This window comes from Triticum aestivum, chromosome 5D, assembly GCF_018294505.1.
Source record: "Triticum aestivum cultivar Chinese Spring chromosome 5D, IWGSC CS RefSeq v2.1, whole genome shotgun sequence".
Lineage (NCBI taxonomy): Eukaryota > Viridiplantae > Streptophyta > Magnoliopsida > Poales > Poaceae > Triticum > Triticum aestivum.
The window spans coordinates 539,396,208-539,414,421 of record NC_057808.1 but is presented as its reverse complement, the minus strand read 5'-3'; the positions used below and the strand labels follow the sequence as shown (position 1 = coordinate 539,414,421).

Below are 18,214 nucleotides of genomic sequence, written 5' to 3'. Positions count from 1 at the left end.
TTCCAGCAATCCCCCACCAAGTCCCAGAGGCACACAAAATTTGCCTTTGGTTCCAAAACACTGTTTTATATACCAGTACTGCAGTGGAGACTGTTAAGTTGAACTTCCACCTAGAACTCTATGCTACACTAGTAAGCAACTTGAACAGTGGACTGGGCCTTGAACTGCAAGTTTTCTGCAAATCTAGCTTCACATAAAGCCTAGACCGATACGTGGCTACCGTGGGTCTTCCCCGCGGGTGGAGCTTATGCGTCATACTCTGAGACCTTTCATGTGCTTAGTAGAGAGAACCCTACTCTCATAGATTGCGACGTTTAACAATCAGACTCATATAGGTGCGTTCTTCAAAAGATGTTCTGCAGGACAACATCTCTGCTTCAATGAGCCACTTAGAACACATTAAGATATACATCAACCTGCATTGCAGATTTAGGAGAGTACTGCATCTTCATGGAGTGGTATTGTTAGCAATAAGGATACTCTCCTCTCAGTTGACCAACATCTTGTCTTCCACATCTAATTCACGGGATCTCCGATCACATAGACTAGGTTACCACTGTGAACAAATCATATTGTGGGTCTCATACCCATCTCCCTCGATGCATTATCTATCACATTACGTGATAGACCCTTAGTGAAAGGATCTGCCAGATTTTTAGACGTTTGGATATAATCCAATGCAATAACTCCGGAGTTTCTCATTTTTCTGACACACTTTAACCGTCTCTGAACGTGTCTTGATGACTTCATGTTATCCTTTGAGCTGCTCACTTTTGTGACCACAGTTTGATTATCGTAGTTCATAAGGATACTCGGTACAGGTTTCTCAACAAGCGGCAAGTCATTCAGGAGCCGACGAAGCCAATCTGCTTCGACCGTAGCTGTATCTAGTGCTGTGAGTTCTGCTTCCATTGTTGACCTCGTTAAGATGGTCTGCTTGCAAGACTTCCAAGAAACAGTGCCACCTCCATGAGTGAATACATATCCACTCGTGGCCTTTATCTCATCAACATCTGATATCTAGTTTGAGTCACTGTACCCTTCAAGCACCTTTGGGTGCCCAGTGTAGAGAATTCCATAATTCGCAGTGCCTTTCAAATAACGTAAAACTCTCTCTAGAGCTTTCCAATGCACATCTCCTGGTTTTGAGACAAACCGACTCAGATTGCTAATAGCAAAACAGATGTCAGGTCTTGTAGCACTGGCTAAGCACATAAGCGAGCCAATAATCTGAGAATATTTCAATTGATCTCTAGCAATTCTTCAATTCTTTTGAAGCAACACACTCGCATCATATGGTGTTGGAGAGGGCTTGCAGTCACCATAGCCAAAGCGACTCAAGATCTTTTCCACATAGTGAGATTGAAGCAATGTAATCCCACCATCATCGTCTCTCAACAACTTGATGTTCATAATGACATCAGCCACTCCTAAATCCTTCATCTCAAAACAATGAGATAAGAAATCCTTAACCTCCTTAATAACATTCAGATTTGTTCCGAAAATCAGAATGTCATCGACATACAAGCAAGGGATAACTCCCTCGCCCCCACCATGGCGATAGTACACACATTTATCAGCTTTGTTTACAACAAAGCCTGCGGCTATTAAAGTTCTTTCAAACTTCTCATGCCACTGCTTGGGTGCTTGCTTAAGTCCATACAAAGACTTCAGCAACTTGCAGACTTTTCCTTCCTGACCATCTACTACAAACCCATCTGGGTGTTCCATGTAAATTTCCTCATCCAACTCTCCATTTAGGAAAGCAATCTTCACATCCATTTGATGAACGAGAAGACCATGTGAGGCTGCTAGAGAAAGTAGTACTCGAATAGTGGTCAGTCGAGCCACAGGTGAGTAAGTATCAAAGAAGTCTTCACCTTCCTTTTGGGTATGACCCTTGGCCACGAGACGTGCCTTGTATTTCTCAATAGTACCATCTGGCCTAAGTTTCTTCTTGAATACCCATTTGCACCCTCTAGGTTTGCACCTATACGGACGATCAGTGATTTCCCAAATTTCATTTGCCAAGATGGAATCCATCTCACTATGGACCGCTTCCTTCCAGTAGTCAGCATCTTCAGATGCATAGGCCTCTGAAATAGAACTTGGAGTGTCATCTATGAGATATACAAGAACATAATCACCAAAGGACTTTGCAGTCCTCTGTCTTTTGCTCCTAGTAGGAACTTCATTGTTCTTATCCACAGGATTTTCAAAGTGTTCCATCGAAATGACAGGTTCAATAATTGTAACTGGTTCCTGATTCGATGAACTAGGCATCTCCTGATTAGATGAGGTAGCCATATCCTTCATGGGAAAGATATCTTCGAAGAAAGTCGCATCATTCGACTCCATGGTCGTACCGATATGCATGTCAGGTACCTCAGATTTTACAACCAAGAATCTATAACCAATGCTATGAAAAGCATATCCCAGAAAAACACAATCCACAATTTTTGGTCCAAGCTTCCGCTTCTTTGGAATTGGCACATTGACTTTCGCCAAACAACCCCATGTTCGTAGATAAGAGAGCTTCAACCTTTTCTTCTCCCATTCCTCGAATGGAGTTATCTCTTTGTTCTTTGTGGGAACTCGGTTTAGGACATGACATGCAGTCAATATCGCCTCCCCCACCATGCCTTGGAGAGACCCGATGTGTCTAACATGGCGTTAACCAAATCAGTTAGAGTACGGTTCTTTCTTTCGGCCACCCCATTTGACTGAGGTGAATAGGGAGGCGTCCTCTCATGGATTATACCATGTTCCGCACAAAAGGAATCAAATTCATTTGAGAAATACTCTCCACCAGGAGCGGACCTAAGCCTCTTGATCTTTCGATCAAGTTGGTTTTCCGCTTCAGCTTTATAGATCTTGAAATAGTACAAAGCCCCATCCTTAGATTTCAGAAGATACACATGGCAGTATCTAGTGGAGTCATCAATTAACTTCATAAAATATTTCTTTCCACCTTTTGTCAAAACACCATTCATTTCACATAGATCTGAATGTATGAGCTCTAGTGGTGCAAGATTTCTCGATTCCGTAGTCACATGAGACTTACGAGGTTGCTTAGCTTGCACACACACTTGACACTTAGATCCCTTGACAGTGGTGAAACTAGGGATTAAGTTCAACTTCACTAGTCGCGACATGCAACCAAAGTTAACATGACAAGGACGTGAATGCCACACATTTGATTCACTATTGTTGCAAATATGATTAACAACTTTATTGCAAACATCTGATAAGGATAAACGAAACAGGCCTCCTGACTCATAGCCTTTACCAACAAAGGTTCCATACTTGGATATTACAAATTTATTCGACTAAAAGACAAGCTTGTAGCCATCTCTACACAAAAGAGATCCGCTAACAAGATTTTTATTGACGGAGGGGACATAATGCACGTTCTTCAGCCGCACGATCTTTCCCAAAGTAAACTTCCGATCGACCGTGCCAACACCATGACCAGAAGCACTTGAACCGTTGCCCATCAGCACGGTGGAAGTCCCTGCGGTCTGATAAGACGAAAACATGGAAATATCACCACATACATGCACATTAGCACCCGTGTCAATCAACCAATCAGGAGAATGACATACTGAAAGAATAGTGAGAAATATACCATACCCAACATCCTTCATGTCAGTGTCTCCAATGATAACATTAGCGGTCTTGCCGCCTTTCCCAGGATGACGCTTGTCATAGCGATTAGGGCAACTAGGAGCCCAATGATCAGGATCTCCACACACATGACAAACTCCTTTCTTCTTTTCATTCTTCTTCTTAAAGTTCGTGTGCTGCACATCCTTATTCTTCCCATCAAACTTTGCTTTACCATCAAACTTGCCCTTGTTCTTGAACTTGTGGGGCTGGAAGTTCTTCTTCTGTACCAGATTGGCACGAGATCCTCCCTCAATACCTTGAGCACGTATGTCCTTTGCTCTCGCCTTTTCTTCCACATCAAGAGTACCAATGAGATCCGGAATGGAAAACTCCTGCCTCTTATGCTTCAGTAAGGTAGCAAAGTTCCTCCACGAAGGAGGAAGCTTAGTGATGATACCTCCGGCAACAAACTTGTCCGGTAGCATACAACTGAAGTGCTCTCTAGCAAATGACTGTATCTCATGAGCTTGCTCAACCACGGGGCGCTCTTCAGTCATCCTGTAATCATAGAATTGCTCCATGATGTACAGCTCAGTGCCAGCATCCGAGACCCCAAACTTGGCCTCGAGTGCGTCCCACATATCTTTTTCATTGTCAATTGACGCATAAGCATCGACTATGTTCTCACCAAGAACACTCAAGAGAGCAGCCTTAAACAGAGTTTTCATTTTCTGAAAAGCTTGTTCCTGTTGGGCATCATACTCCCCTTCAGGTTTGCCAAGGGTGGCATCATAGCAACTCATGGTTTGAAACCATAAGACTGCTCTCACGCGCCACCTCTTATAGTGGATACCCTGAAACATAGGAGGTCTCATGGAAGCAGCGAAACCACTTCGTGTAAATTGCCTATAGTAAGGTTTTTGGATTGTTGGAAATATGAGCAATTTACCGAATGATTTTATTAACAGAAATACTAGATAAAGCACGACTAGTATAATAGTGATAAAACAAATCATGCGATTTGACAAAGAGAAGGTAAAAAGCATCTTCATATATGAACTATAACTAAACATATCTAGAGCAGACAGTAGAGCCTAACATATCTATGGCAAACACTAGAACAAGGAACTCTAGCAGGGCCTCTAAAGAAAGAGGAAGAACACGTACGGGAAGTAGTCGTGGGAGTCCGGGGCGTCCGTGACGAAGAAGTCTGTAGTCGCGTACCTTTCGTGCGTGGCAAAAATTTAGACATCGGCTCGGCTCATTCCCGCGCCGCGCCGCGCCGCGCCGCGGAGGAGGAGCGCGCGTGGATGTCCCTCTTGTTCTCATCCTCATACATGTGGGGAAAGAACCTCCCTTATAAAGAGGTCCAACTCCCTCTAAACTAGCAATATGGGACTAAACTTTAGTTCCACCTCTTGACTTGCACGAATGAGCTGCGTGGGCCACTAGGATTTATTAGAAATTTTTAAAATTGCTATTGGGCTGGCCTAAAATATGCAAAATTCCAACACATGGAGGGTGTTTTCCGAACTTTATGGCCTACGGAAAAACTACTCGAGGACCAACTCACCCTTGCCCAACGTCTCTAAGAAGATCACAAGCGGAATGCCGTGTGGAAGACCTTAGCATGCTGAGAAGGTGCTCGGCACGCATGAGCCATGCTTTAAACACATTTCCCAACTTTGAGAATCGTGAGATGGCGGAGGTTGGTCCCAAAGGACCCGACGGGGAGGAAACGCTGCCGGACATCAATTTTGAATGGGGTCGAGCCTTTTTCTGGGTTGACGAGAAGGATTGCTGTTTAGATAAACATATTGCCGGTTTGTAAGGCTGGTCGTAATGGGAGTATCATAGGTAGTATCATGCATGTCAACTAGGCAATTTTGATGAGGTGTCATAAAATTAAATGAAGAAAGAGAAAGTTGTGTATCATATCATGATACCATATCATAATAAATGCTATGCTACTATGAGTCATGCACGGCAATAAATAAAGTACTACATGATATAGTATATGATACTATGCGTTAGGGAGGTAGTATCATACACTAGTATCATCATATGATACTAGTATATGATACTCCCCGTTACAACCAGCCTAAAATCTTCCTTTGTAGTCTAGCTTTCAATGTTAAGGTGGTCATGGCAGGACATATGCAAATAATTCCTCGAATAATGCAAAGGAAGCGTGTCAATATCATCACAAGTTATGCAAATGCCATGAACCGTGAGTTTATCATCTATCCGCATTCACAAATGAAAATTAATTTGATGGCATATGCATGGTGTTGTAAATATGCCCTAGAGGCAATACTAAAGTTTTTATTATTCCATTTCCATGTTGAGGATTATTTTTTGTTTCTATACTAGAATTGCATTAGGTCCTGAATATGATGATTCAAATGAAAACCTAATACTTACCTGTGCGGGAAGATAAACACTAAACAGACAGAGGACTAGCTCATGTATTGTTGATGGTTCTATTTTCCTGGCCATGGGTACTATCATTACCTCATCCTTCACCTTATTCCACTCGCCAATTAAAGCAGGAAATAATCTTCTTCTATATGAGGAGACATGATTAAGGGAATATATTTATCAAGAATCCAGTCTTGATCCACACATATTTCATAGAGCATAGGAAATTTATCACACAAGGGAATGTTACCAATGATAACATATTTCCTTAATCTAGCAATATTTCCTTTATTAACACCACTCCTCTGCCAGCCTAATATAAATCTCCAGTTTCATAATGATTTCAGCAGGGGGAATCACTCATTCTCACCTTACAGATGCCATAGTTGCATTTGTAGTATATTTGGCCTTAACCACATCATGTAAAATACCACTTCTCTGATCTAACTTCCACCACAATTTAACCAAAAGACTATATTATGTTTCCTCAAGTCTTTAATAACACCCAGCCCCCCTTTACATTTAGGATGGCACATCGTGCTCTATTTCACCATATAGTAGCCTCTTATTTTATAATTTCTATGACAAAAGAATTTTCCATTGGCATTATCCTACCTCTCATTTTGTTCAATGGGAACCATAGACATATAAAAAGATGGGATATGAGATAAAAGGACATTAAGCTTGATTGTAAGTCCCCCATGGACAACATGTTTTCAGCCAGGCCTCATATTTCTCAATAATTTTGACATCCAAAAAGTTCCACTCAGATCCCTTAAGGTCACCATAGGTAACAGGCATGTCTAGTAGTTTGATAGGGAAGCATCCAATTTGACAATTAAACATCTCAACATACCGATGAATAGTGGATCAGTTCCACACACAACTAACACCTCAACTTAGAGGAAATTGATTTTTCAAACCGGGCATAACCTCAGAAAGGTAAAGCAGCAACTTAAGATTTAAGTCATATTCAGGATTGTCCTCAAAACACGGAATAGTATCATAACCATATTGTAAAATAGATGCACCATTAGGAATCAAGTCGCTAGCAAGCCCTTTCATAGTCCATTTTCTTGAGCTTGAGTAACTTTTTTGTTAAACAATCAACACCAATGTTCAAAAAGGAAAGGAGATAAGGGTCATCCTAGAGCACCTCCTTAGAGCTTTGTAAGTAAGGATCAATAGAATCATTCAATTTAACACTAACAGTTCCCCCAACAATTTCCTAATCCAATCAACCCATTTTATCAAAACCTCCCATGGCATGACAGTCTAAAAAAATTCCCAATTGACTTTATTGTATGCCTTCTCGAAATCAAGTTAGAGTGTTACACTAGGTTTATTTTTAACATAAGAATGACGCAAGAGTTCATGCAAGGCCATAATCCCATTCCATAATATCACGACAGTAAAGGCATTCTGGTATATACTAAATAGATTGTCAACAAAAGGTTCTAGGAGGATAGCTAAGACTTTTGTAATAATCTTGTAAATGCATCTTAACAGGCAAATTAGTTTACACTCTACACTGTTGTGTCTGATAAGCATCAGATACCTTAGGGAGCAAAGTGATAACCCTGTAGTTCAAGCATTGTACATCAAGGACCCCTCATCAAAGCAAGTAAAAATCCTCATCATGTCAGCATTAATCACCTCCAAACAACATGGAAGAAAATTCAGTGGTAATACTATATGGCCTAGGTGCAAGGTTAGGTTCATAGAAAATAAGGCATGTTTCACTTCAGTTTCAGAGAAAGGTCTGGTGAGATTAAAATTCTTTAATTCAGGGAGTTTCTCCTAGCTTTCCAAATATAAGAAAATAAGTTGCATAAGTTTCAAGGAGGAGGGCCAAATAAAACTTTGTAAAAAATTTGCAGCATGTTTAATAAGATCTTCAGTTCCCTCAATGTTCACCTCCCCGTCCTAAGAAAAAATAGCATTCCTCCTCCTTCTACCATTCAAAATCCTATGAAAATAGTTAGTGTTTCAATCCCCTTTAAGTAACCAATTATCATGGGATTTCTATAACCAAGTTATCTCTTTCCTCAACTAAAGAATTCTATAATTCCACACATATATCAACTTCACTAGAGTATAGCTCAGCAGGGAAGTCTCCTCTAATTATTCCACATTACCAGTTCCTCTTTTAGATAATTATTCCTTTTTATAGGCATCCCAAGGGAATTAGAGCCCCAACCTTTATTAAACCTCTTTATCTTGATATTAACAATATCAATATGATAATAGTATTTTACAGGTTGCCACCAAAATTTGGCAACCAGGGGGAGAAATGGTTTGCTTTTGAGCCAGTTAAGGTCAAATATGAACTCCTCTAATGAGGGAATGAGCACAGGCTTGCTATCATCAATATTAAGCAACGGGGGGGGCAATGATAAAAATGTCTCTTTTGTTGCAAAATATCAGAAATTTCTCTAGCAAGCTTCCTTAGTTACAGAAGTACGAGGAAAAACATCTTCCCAGAAGCAAGACATTAAAATTCTATACAATTTCTCAATTGTAGGATTTTTATGATTATCCGACCCAATATGCATCCCACCATTCAAATCAGTCTCTCTAAGGCATAACATATAAATTAAATAGTTAAAAACATCTCAGGAGTGAGCCAGCTTGGTTTTCTTATTCCTCTCACCCACATGCCTAAGGATATTAAAAACTCCCCAACAATATAAGGAAAATCCATATCATTACAAAAAGCAGCAAGCTCGGTTAAAAACTCAAGTTTATTTTCCTCATGGGCAAAGCCATTAACCACTATAATCCTAAATGTATTTCTAAGTTTCTTATCAAACATGATAAGTTGCAACACATACTTCCAGATTTACAGGAAACCACATTAAAAGTTTCCTGGCTGACCCCACAGTGTATGCCACCAGAATTTCCAGCGGACGGAATCCAGTTCCAACAAAATAGGTCACCAGGGTCAACCTTTCTCGTGAATTTTAAGAAAAAACATTTTTTTTCATAGTTTCATATAATCTAGGAAAACCAAGTGATGCTCATGGATTTAGTCAAGTAAACATGTTGATATTTCTTTCTTCCCCACCCCCTCTAAAACCAAGTGAGTTTTTTTTGCGAGGTCTACCCTGGGCCACAGGTTAGCACCTGCAACATTACTCACACTTATCTTTACTTCTAGTAGTATATGTTTCAAATAACCATATTCAGTCTTATTTCTATCTTTGTTTTGTTGGTTTCCCATTAGTAAAATTATCATCTTCTATTTTTATTCATCCAGACAGTATTAAGAGGTGATCTATCTCTAGCTTCATTAGTAATCGTAAACACGTTATCTTGTTGCCTCTAAAATTATCACACTTATCAGCTAAATTTGCTTTAGATTTCTCCAATTCCCTCACCACATTAATAACAGAAAATTCATTATCAGAAATTTCAACACCGCATCACAGTTAAAACACAATGGACGAAAAAATACAGTACAATTTGTATATTGATTGGTAACTCAGCTCCAAAACTGGAGCACGCTATGCTGAGCTTACTAGATAAAGCCGATCGAGCCAAGCTTGGTAATACCAAGCTTCTCTTGAACCACGGAATTACATCAGCGACTTGAGCGATCGGGCTTTAATAGGCTTCCTCCACCTCTTCTTGAACGGGCTCTTCATCATCATAATGTTGTGCAGTTGTTTGCCATTGCAACCAAGTGCGTCGTTGTTGCTGCTCTCCTCATCGCAGCTAACAATGTTGGCATTGCTCCCATTGAGCCTAGGCTTCTCGACCTGTGTTGATGTCGGCAGAGCCTGATGGTCAGTGACATTAGCTTGGCTTGCACTAAAATCAAATTGTGTTTGGGTGCATGCCTCATCTTTCTGTTGTTCAATGGGTAGTGGAGGTTCTTCCAGCACACTATTACCACCGCTTGATCTGCAATGCCTCTTGGAGCTGCGTGAGGGGCCAAACCCGTCGTAGTAGTAGAACGCCTCACCCATGTCAACGACGGGCCTCTTCTTTTGTGGCTTCTTGCCATCCCTCTTCTTGCATGTCCGCACTCCCTTCTTCACTTTGATCCCCTTGTTCGTCTTTGACTTGCTCTCATTCTTATTCCCCTCCATCGTTTTCGCAGGCATGTTGATGGCCCCATCGACCATATCTGCAGTCGTCTTCTCCTTGATGGAGCCATTGGGCATGCTGATACTGGATGGGAAGAGCCAACTAGCTCGTCGTGTAGTTCTGAAGTAAGTCTTCTTGAAGCATTCCTCCACCTGAATGAGATGGTAATTTGGAAAATACTTGTCAAGGGATGAAAAGAGCTAGCACTAGTAATATAATGAACTGAAATGGGGTAGGGACATGGAGCAAGATCAGGATTTTTGTTACCAGGCGATAAATTCGGTGACCACCCAGTAACTGTGTTTTTCGACCTCCCCCCCCCCCCCCCATACAAACACAAGAAATACATGTACCGTGCAAAAAATACTGCTTTCTTAATTTATAGAAATGCTTAGTATATAATCAAGTACTTCGTGCGTCTGGAAATACTTGTTGGTGAAATGGATACAAATGGATGTATCTAGAACTAAAATACGTCTAGATACATCCATTTCTCTGATAAGTATTTCCGGACGGAGGGAGTACTATCGTATGTAGAAAGGAACCCAATAGCTAGCAAACATTCGCTGGGAGGACGGCAATTTCTTCTGAAACAAATGACAACTTATGGGAAGAAGGGCAAAAAAGGCAGGATTTGCCATCTCCCACCACGTAAACTTGCCACACAAAAAAGTTCGCTTGTCACCCCCTTCCCAGCTGACATTCCCCAGATAACATATCCCATGTAGGATTGCAGATTATTTTGGTTAAATTCATGTTCAATATGTACCTATGTCTAGGTAAAAAATTAAATTCAATTCGATTTTAAATTTCATCCGAAATTTTCCTGGTAATACTAGGTAACCGCGGTAACCAAGCATATCTGGCCGCCCCACAAGAAAAAAAATCTCCATTCGTAGTCTCAAACCTTGGGCAAGATCCATGGCCGACCTTGCTGCCACTGCCACGCCGGCGCGGCCACCGACCAGCCACATATTACAGCGAGATTGCGCGTGGTAACTACCCGACACGCCAGACCTTGACGCAGCACCATTTACTTGGTAACGCACGCGCGGAGGACGGTAACCCTAGCGACGGCAGAGGAAAGCTAGGGGAAACACGCTGGCTGCTGCACAGAAACAGGCGGCGGTGCGCAAATCTTTGACACACACACATACATACAGCAAGCACCAATCAAGCAGCCGGAAGGCAGGAAGGTGAGATGGAGCGAGTGGGGCGAAATTACCTCGGGATCCGAGAGGTCGAGCTCGGCCATGAGTTCCCACGGCGACCTGCTGAGCTCGCAGCAAGGCTGCCCGCAGGAGGCGGCCTCGGGCGCCACCAACCCGGCGCTGGATTCGTGGGCTTGGTCCGTCGCCGGCGGCGACGGCGGCGGCGGGAACAGCTCGAATCGAGGCGGATCAGAGGGGGCCGGGGCGGGGGCGAAGGCAGCGGCTGCGCCGCCCAGCAGGCGGGAGGCGGACCTGCGGATCCGCATGGCAGCCGGGGGTGGGGCGGGGCGGAGCGAGGGGAGGTTGGGATCTGCGGAAGTACCTAGCAACTGAAGGTAGGGTTTGAGATTTGTCGAAGCTGCCCGCAGCCCGCAGGACAGGAAAGAACGAAGGCTGCCAGTGTGGAGTTGTGTGGGCCACGCTGGTCAGTGACGGTGAACACCTGTACTGAACTGACGGAGACTCGTGAGCATGCCTAAGCGATGGATGTGCTGGTTCGCTAACTCTTTTTTTTTTTCTGAAAATATACTCACCGTAGCGCCTGATTCTGAAAATATACTGGAGTAACTTTCCTTTCTTGAGATGAAAATACACTAACTTGCAAGGTACTCTAGTGCACCACTTGGGCATTTTTGTTTTCGAATACCACCGCTTGCATTCTGTGGTGAGACCAGAAGACCCTGCCTCCGGGTTGCTCTCGCTCACTCACGCAGCGGCACCGCTGCCAGTCCGCCACCCAAAAGCCTTTGCTTCACCATCCACCCCCCCCCCCCCCCCCCCCACACACACACACACACATCGTCGCTGGAGAAGGCCGATCCATGATAGACTACAACGACAGGGCGTCTCTGCCAGTACCCTCCCCTAACAGGCTTCTCTACTAGGCACTCAATAGTCCCTTCCTTGGCCATCTAGAACCCCTACTATTGTCGCCCACGCCGGTTTGTCTCAGATTTGGTCCTCTCTTTGCCGACTCGATTGTTGTCACGGACAACGGACGATGCCTGCAAGATGTTGTGTCTGATATCGGTCCGCGGTCCGGCCCCTGTTACCTCCTAATGTTGATGAGCCGTCCATCCATGGTAGTGTGGTTGCCTAGGGTGCGCCATGTGTTTTGTGTCCACCCCTTGCCGGCACTGAGGTCCCCTGGGGCTGATACTTTGTCTGGCACTCAGGCCTCTAACTGGTTTGTCATTACGGCCAACCGCATCCTGGTCGGTATTACAACTAGTGTGTCGATGTGGGGACCATCCAACGATGCTTTACCCCCCTCCTCTGTTGTTGAAGAACTCTCTAGGTCCCGGGTGGTTAGTGCAGAGGCTCATGGTGCAAACTGTTCGGTTGTGTTTTGTGGGGTATGCTCCTGGAGAAATCCCTGCTTGTTTCATGCCTGAGCGAGCCATGATGGTGATATTGTGCATCTCAAATTCCCCCAAGGCAGTTGTTGACTCGCATTGCATTGACTTGTGTGTTCTCTGTGCGATCTCGGTTGATCTTTGCTCCTCAATGACACGAGATTCCAACCCCACCTTGAGTTGTTCACGTTATCCTCGTGGTGGAGCTTCCCGGATAGGTTTGTATCGGTTGGTCTCACGCCTGCATTGACCCAATATCACGCTCTTGTGGCGGAGCTTGCAGTCATGCTATTGTCACTCGTTGTTTTCTTCTTCTCTTTTGTCACACCGCGGGGTTACCAACATGCACGCGGGTGTTCTCGGCAACTGACAACATCTTGGTATTGTGATGTTTGCCTGATGGTGCCCTGCACGTTCTTGTGCCCCTGTGGTGATGATCATTGTGTACGTCGGCTAGGCACTGACTTGTCTTGGGCAGCAATTTCTCTCTTGTTCCTTTTTTCCATTTACTACTTGTTTGGTTTTCGAACCAGATTTCCTCATAAATGGTGTCACTCTATTTAGATTTTTGATTCAATTTCCCCTTGTAAACTACATCAATATCTTTTTGAAATGATATAAAACTGAGGTGGGAGCATCGCCCCATCATCAGTATAAAAAGAACTCTAACACGGTACTCAGAATCAACTAATTCATCAACGATCCTAACGAGGGGTTTTACTTCGGATCCTAACAACGGTATGCGAGATTGTACATGGATTTGTAGCTGGGGGAATTTCATGTCAAGTCATCGAGGGAGTCTGAAACACAGAAATAGGGACACACGATATATCCAGGTGTAGGTTCACAATGCTCAAACTCTACCCCCCCCCCCCCCCCCCCCCGCGCGCATCGCCATTTCAGTTTTGAAAAATACAAAAGAAAATGGTAAAAAATTCAAAAAATAAAATTCTTCCAGATGTAGTTATATTACTACATCTACTAGTTAGAAAAATTTAAAAACTTAAATTTGGACTTTGCTAAAAGTGTAGGGAAAATGTAAAACGGCTATAACTTTTGCATACAATGTCAGAAAAAAAACGTATAATATATCAAAATGTTCAGCACGAAAATCCGCATCCGATTTTGACAGCCTATGACCTGTTTGCAAATTTTCAGAATCCTCAAATTCTAAAAGGAAAAAAAGATATGCTCAAATTTCAGTTTTTTTTTAATTTTGGTCAAACTATGGTCAAGCTACTTATTCAAGAAATATTAAATAATTATTCAAGGATATTAGTGTTACTAAATAATTATTTCAGTTTTTTGAATTTTGGTCAAATCTGGTCAAACTATGGTCAAACTGTGGTCAAATTATGGTCAAACTACTTATTCAAGAAATATTAGTGTTAGTAAATAATTGCTGTTTTTTAGAATAATAGTTTTAAACTCAAACGGTGAAACTTGTGACCTAATGCTCAAGCTAAACTCCTGAGGGTTAATAGGATTGACAGCCTACATTTGTCAGGAAAACAACAAGTGCAAACTTGGAAAGTAGGGGAAATAGAACTCTGAAGTTAAGCGTGCTCAGGCTGGGGTAGTGAGAGGATGGGTGACCGGCCGGGAAGTTAGACGATTTGGAACGAGTGATCCACACTTGAGCAGTTAAGAGGGGTGATTAGAGACTAAATCATCAAATAATTTAGAAAATTGAAAATAAAAAAAATCAACTTTTTTTCCAAAATTTTCAAAACAAAAATAAATAAATAAACCTTTAGTACCGGTTGGTGTTACCAACCGGTACTAAAGGTCACCCATACCACGGCGCGAGCTCACGCCACGTGGTGGGCCTTTAGTGGCGTTTCGTGACGAACCGGTACTAAGGGGGGGGGGGGGGGGGCTTTAGTCTCCACTCTTTAGTGCCGGTTGCGGAACCGGCACTAAAGGCCCTTACGAACCGGTAATAAAGCTCCGTTTTCTATTAGTGCAACCGGTCAACACGACCGGCGGACGAACACTGGGTAAAGGCAGCGCGGCCCCCGGCAGTGGTCATGGATGCCGGCCACCCTGGGGGCGGGTGCGGGTGAGGAAGCGGTGGGCGGCGGCTAGGGTTGGATCGGTTAGACTGATACCATGTTAGAAGTGAGAGAGAGGAATTGTTGTGGGATATGATGGATGCATTATTGAGCCTCGAGGGCGAGTATATATTGAGTACAAGACTTGAAAGGCAAGACGTCTCTTCTGAAGATAAGGTAGGAGACGGATTACGAATCCTAGACTATCAAATACATGTATCCCAAATACTATTTCTAATAGTGATGTATCGTTCCATGATGGCAGTTGGTTGTTGGATATGGAACTTGCTTTTTGGGTAGACGCACTATCGGATGATGATGGTAGTCTGACAGATGTTGAGCTTGCTTCATTATATGGTGCTTCTTATTTCTCGTAGATGTGAGGTTGATCTTGGTTCCGGCCGCTTACTTGGGTCTTTGTTCTCTTGAATGGTTGAGATTTATCCTTAAGCCCACGTGTGGCTGTGATATGCCTTGATGTGCTGAACCATCGTTAATTACCGATGGTGATGAAAACTATGGATGAGTAGGCCTCTGGGCGTTGCTCAAGTGTCTAAGCCGCGATATATGTCCTGTAGGAATGATGGTCGCTGATGTCTAATGTCCTTCGTTTGATCTTCGCGAGATAAACGATATTTGTTTCTGGTGTCTGTTCGCGTGTCCATATATAAATTTATCACTACTGGGGACAGTGGTGCCTATTTTTGTCATTGGAAGCTACATTGCTCTTTTCAACTATTGGGAGTCGTAGTGCTTGATATTTACTGTTGTGGTCTTGGGGAATGTAATGCTAGTAGGTTTTCGTCACTGGGAGCAGTAAATCCTATTTCTACCGTCGGAAATCGTAGTGCTCCAGTCTTACTGTTGGAAGCCATAATGCTTGAGTCTTGCTGTTGGTGGTTTAATGACAATTTTCCTTCGAAGAACGAGCAGAAATTCTGACGCCAGGGTTAAAAAAAACTGATCTACCTTGACAGTGTCACCGTTGGGACTTGTTCCTCTCGGGGGTGAAGAAGATCAGAGTATATACGCAGGCAATAACCTGTATGTAAATATTGTACCATATTGACGTAACCATGGGTTGACTGAATTAGGGGCGTGCATCCGCAGCAAAACAATGGCTGCTGCATCTCAGCCCATCACGATGACAAGACACCTTTTAATAAACCACTTTATGTAGTTCTAACTTTAGCCAGCACTGCACTGACAGTTAAAACAGGACACCAAAAAATTCAGACAGTTTGTACATTGTACGGTAACTCAGCACCAAAACTGGAGCAGACTAATCAGAGCAAACTATAATAAACCGCCGATGGAGCTCTGCTAGGTAATCCGAAGCCAGCGAGACCCAGGCACTACGACATTAGTGACTTGAGCGACCGGGCTTTCACTGGCTTTCTCCACCTCTTCTTCAACGGGCTCTTCCTCTTGGTGATGTCGCGGGGTTGTTCGCCATTGCAGCCAAGCATGTCATCGCTGCTGCTCTCCTCATCCCGGCCTGCGATCCAAGCAGTGGCATTGTTGCGTGTAGGCTCGTCGACCACACTTACTGATACTGGCGCTGCTTGATGGTCTAAGTCATCAGCTTGTGCCTGACCTGCACTAAAATTAAGTTGCATTTCGGTCTGTGCCTCCTCTTTCGAGGCCTCTTCTTCCGGTGTTTCAGTAGGCAGTGGAGGTTCTGGCACGTCATCTTTACTGCTGATCCCGATGGTGCAATTGTTGAGAGCGGGCTTGTCATCGACGACGTGTGCTGATGGTGGAAGCACCCCTTGATGGGCTGATTCATTCGCTTGTACCTGAGCTGCACTAAAATCAAGTTGCATTTCGGATGGTGCCTCCTCCTTCAGTGGTTCAGCAGGCAGTGGAGGTTCTAGCACGCTATCGCTGCTTGACGTGCGGCGCCTCTTGGTGCCGGGGCCGAACCCGGCATAGTAGTAGAACCCCTCGCCGACATTGACCGGGGCTCTCTTCCTATGTGGCTTCTCGCTGCCGGGGGGCTTCAGCTTCAGATCCGAGTGGTACGAGCAATAGGAGTTGGGCTCTCTCGTGAGCCGTCGGCAGAACCAACCCTTGCCGTCGTTCTTCCTGCACGTCCAGACTCCTTTCTTCACTTTCACCCCCTTATTTTTCTTCAGCTTGCTCTCATTCCTCTCTCTGGCTGTCTTTTTTGCAGCAATGTGCAGTTCAACCCCATCGGACATGTCCTCCTGCTCCTGGTCCTCCTTGATAGAGCCGAATGCAGGCATTCTGGGTAGGAATAGCCAGTTAGATCGCCAGGTGACACCGATGAAGTAAGTCTCCTTGAAGAGCTTCTCCACCTGAAGGACGAAAATTTGGAAAATACAGGTCAACAAATTAAAGGAAAAGGGCTAGCTACCAAGATATGCTGAACTGAAATGGGGTCGGCGTAGGCGCGATTCCAGCCCTGGCAGCCTTCGCCGCCACCGGCCGGCCACTACTATTCCAGATGGGCGCGCGAGCTTGCTAACTGACGCGCCCTATGTGGTTACTGGCTAGTCGCCGGAGGAACGGAACCCTAGCGATGTGCTCGAGACCGAGCGGGAATCGCCGTGCGCAAAAGAGAGCTAGGCAGGGAGGCGGATATGCTAGCTGCTACACAGAAACAATCTCCTGCTCGGCCGCGGCCAGGCAGGAGAGCGCGGAGCGTGCGAGAAGCGAGGGGGTGGGGTGGTAACGAAATTACCTGGGGATCCGAGAGGTCGAGCTCGTCCATGAGGTCCCACGGCGACCGGCTGAGCTCGCAGCAGGGCTCCCCGGAGGAGGAGGCCTCGGGCGCCACGAAGCCGGGCCGGGATTCGTGGGCTGGGGCCGACGGCGCGAGCGGGGGCAGCTCGAATCGCGGTGGCTCAGTGGAGGAGCAGCTGATGGCGGGTGCGGCTGCGGCGGAGCCAAGCAGGCGGGAGGCGCACCTGCGGATGCGCATGGCCGGGGTGGAGCGACGGGAGTTAGAGATCTGGAAAGCTTGCTCGCCAGCTAGGGTTTGGGATTTGGGTGGGAGGCAGCGAGCATGAAGGTGGATGGATGTACAGACCCCAGTCCCCAGACGAGGCAGCACGGAACGAAGCAAGTGTGGTGTTGGCGAGGGCCCACTTGCCAGAGGAGGAGCCCATTGTTTTCGGAGAGTGGTGGACACCTGAGACGGTACGTTAGGCATGTCCGACACGACCTATCTGAGCATCTACAGCCGGACTTGCAAATCCGGCCCCTACACGTCCGCGGACGCACCGGGCATGCCCACGGACACTGACCCGGCACTACGTAAATCCGTGTCTCCACATCCACGTATCTCATATTTCGAACACTATATTTATACAAATTCATGCAACTACTACATAGATCACCAAGCGATTAAAATCGATAGGAAACGGACATATAAACTGGTACCAAACGGGCATAATTCACATAAACATCACAAAAGATCACCAAACGGGCATAAGTCACGGAGTTA

General features: G+C 44.6%; 1 protein-coding gene across 2 annotated transcripts; it reads right to left on the bottom strand.

The window, feature by feature from the left end:
• Positions 1-9,409: 9,409 nt before the first annotated feature.
• On the bottom strand, positions 9,410-11,693 carry LOC123126073 (uncharacterized). Of its 2 annotated transcripts, XM_044546478.1 has the most exons (3): positions 11,348-11,685; positions 9,873-10,274; positions 9,410-9,791 (listed from the first exon to the last, which is right to left on the bottom strand). In XM_044546478.1, the coding sequence occupies exons 1-3, from the start codon at positions 11,597-11,599 to the stop codon at positions 9,609-9,611; spliced, it is 837 nt and encodes a 278-aa protein (XP_044402413.1). In that variant the 5' UTR covers positions 11,600-11,685; the 3' UTR covers positions 9,410-9,608. The 2 variants fall into 2 exon arrangements, with proteins under 2 accessions (XP_044402413.1, XP_044402412.1); XM_044546477.1 differs by having other exon boundaries at positions 9,410-10,274; positions 11,348-11,693.
• Between the last annotated feature and the right edge of the window lie 6,521 nt (positions 11,694-18,214).